The 2,745-nt window shown below is 51.3% G+C and overlaps 1 protein-coding gene across 1 annotated transcript; it reads left to right on the top strand.

Annotated features, from left to right (window-relative positions):
- Positions 1-205: 205 nt before the first annotated feature.
- Positions 206-2,088, top strand: s1pr4 (sphingosine-1-phosphate receptor 4). Its single transcript, XM_056604063.1, has one exon. The coding sequence runs from the start codon at positions 265-267 to the stop codon at positions 1,429-1,431; it is 1,167 nt and encodes a 388-aa protein (XP_056460038.1). The 5' UTR covers positions 206-264; the 3' UTR covers positions 1,432-2,088.
- Positions 2,089-2,745: the final 657 nt, after the last annotated feature.

Raw genomic sequence — 2,745 nt, 5'->3', positions numbered from 1 at the left:
AGTGTGATAGCCTGTCCTAGAGCAGGAGTTCCACACTAATTCCATTGCAGTCTAAGTCATCCCACTCGACCTGAGTGTATCACCCCCACCACCCATCCTCGACAAACCCCCCCCCCCCCCCCCCCCCCCCCCCCCACGCCAAACCGGACCCCGACCACCCCACCGACCATGGACCTGTTCAGCCTGTCCTCCTCCTGCCCTCACCTCTACCGCCACCCCGCCCCCTCCAACGGCTCCAACGGCCCTGGAGACACCGCTGGCGCCATGACGGCCGCCGCCTCCGCCTCCGCCGCTGCCGCCATGTCCCTGATCAGGCAGCACTACAACCACACGGGCCGCCTTCAGAACAGGTCCCTCCTGAGGAACCAGAGCCAGGTGAGCGTCACCGCCGTGGTGTCCCTGATCGTCAGCCTGCTCATCGTGCTGGAGAACCTTCTGGTCCTCGTCGCCGTGTTCTCGCGCATCCGCCACAGCCGCCGCTGGGTCTACGTGTGCATCGCCAACATCACCTTCAGCGACCTTCTCACCGGCGTCGCCTACGTGGTCAACATCAGCCTGTCGGGCAGGCGCACGTTCACGCTCAGCCCGCAGCTCTGGCTGTTCAGGGAGGGGATGCTGTTCGTGGCCCTGGCCGCGTCCATCTTCAGCCTGCTGCTCATCGCCTTCGAGCGTTACACCACCATGATGGCGCCGCTGCACCAGAAGTCCGCCACCAAGACCTACCGCATCTACATGCTGGTGGTGCTCTGCTGGGTGCTGGCGCTCGCCATCGGCTTCCTGCCGCTGCTGGGGTGGAACTGCGTGTGCGACCTGGACGCGTGCTCCACGCTGCTCCCGCTGTACTCGAAGAGCTACATCCTGTTCGCCCTCCTCATCTTCCTGCTCATCCTCCTGGCCATCGGCGTGCTCTATGGCGCCATCTACTGTCACGTGCATAGCAACGCACACCTGGGCTCGCAGCGCAGTCACCAGCGCTCCCTGGGGCTGCTCAAGACGGTCGTGTCCATCGTGGGCGTGTTCGTGGTGTGCTGGGGGCCTCTGTTTGTGTTGCTGTTGGTGGATTTCTTCTGCGTCTCCCGCCAATGTATGCTTTTGTCAGGGGCCGACTGGTTCATTTGCCTTGCTGTGCTAAACTCTGCGCTGAACCCTATCATCTATACCCTGGGGAGCAACGAATTGAGGAAAGCTATCGCCGGGCTGCTGTTCTGCTGCTGCGTGAGGGCTGGCCTGTGTCGACCGACTACCTTCACCTCCAAGGAGACCAGCAGCACCTCGGAGAGCAGGAGGGACAGTCTGAGGAACAGTTTTAGTAAGGTCCGCAATCTCAGTGTAGCATCACCCCCGTCCACGCCCCGCAAGAATCAAAAGGGCTCAGGCAGAAAGAACAGGCTGAGCTCAACCACCACCTGTCTTTCAGTTTCAAGTAACTAGGGGTGCGCCCAACCCCCATTTGAATTCAGGGTTCCTGTTACAACGTTTGAAGAGATAGGCCTACTCACATGTTGGTTTATCTGGCTTTGAAGTTTGTTTCAAACAACCGTTTTTACAACGGATATCTGCAGGCCAACTTTTGTTTTGAGTTCGCTAACTTGTTTTTGTACAGAATAGTATAGCTTGTAGAGGATTTCTAACAGTAACATTGCAATGTAATTATGTAAGTATAGGCTACTGTGTAATAATGTAATGCAGTGTTTTAAATCCTTGAAGCATTAAAATATGGATTTTCATGTATAATTGTAAAATACAAATAAACGCACAACAAAAAAAAGTACAATAAAGTCGAAATTAAACCTTCATCATTCTTTGACTCAGTGTTGCAATATTGCTATTTAACAAATTACGCAACTAAAGTCTTTGCAACACCGGCCATTTGTATATCGTCTCCAGTAGGCTCTGGGCCATATTATCTTTGGTAATAAATATAATTTAGTCAATCTGATTGACTAATATATTGTCAATATGAGTTCAATTGATTACAAACTACTTGTCACCTGTAGAGGGAGACATTTCACGGAGCTTCAATCCAAACATTATTGACTCACTCAGCGAAAGTTGGAGGGCGGAAATGAGACGTGCAAAGGTGCTTTACCCATAGGCCTGAAATAAAAAAAAAGAACCGTACCAAATATAAGTCGATGCGATTTGGCTCGCTACAGCACCTTCAGCAGATGTTCAACAAACATGCAGTTCTTCTTAATTGAGGGTGTTTTAATTGTTTTTCAGGGTTTTATAGCAATAAGATAGGATAGATAGGGACTTCTTAGCGATACCCAGACTGAATATTTTTGTTAATAATTACAATTATTATCAAGGTAGTGACAACCCCTAAACAAATTGGTGTGTGTGTGTGTGTGTGTGTGTGTGTGTGTGTGTGTGTGTGTGTGTGTGTGTGTGTGTGTGTGTGTGTGTGTGTGTGTGTGTGTGTGTGTGTGTGTGTGTGTGTGTGTGTGTGCGTGCGTGCGGCGTGCGTGTGTGCGTGCGCGCGTGTGTGTGTTGGCGCTTTATTGATGTTCTCTTCTCCCTCACATCCATGAACACAATCCTGCTTCTTTCGATTCAAGAAAAAGGGGATAAAGTCGGCCTTCATGCTCGTGGAACGTTTCCCAGGGCAATACCTGATGAAAAAGGCTGCAAATTCCAGCCTTTACTAGCTCTGGGTTCAGAAATGGTTGTTGTATCATATTCAACATGTCAACTGCTGATCCTAAATTCCTCCCTCTCTCTCTCTCTCTCTCTCTCTCTCTC

This window comes from Gadus chalcogrammus, chromosome 12 (genome assembly GCF_026213295.1).
Source record: "Gadus chalcogrammus isolate NIFS_2021 chromosome 12, NIFS_Gcha_1.0, whole genome shotgun sequence".
NCBI lineage: Eukaryota > Metazoa > Chordata > Actinopteri > Gadiformes > Gadidae > Gadus > Gadus chalcogrammus.
The sequence above is the reverse complement of the archived record's forward strand: the minus strand, read 5'-3'. Positions and strand labels throughout refer to the sequence as shown.

Bases quoted from the DNA above. Each gene is read 5' to 3' on its own strand.
- s1pr4 (XM_056604063.1), top strand. From the start codon at position 265: ATGACGGCCGCCGCCTCCGCCTCCGCCGCTGCCGCCATGTCCCTGATC.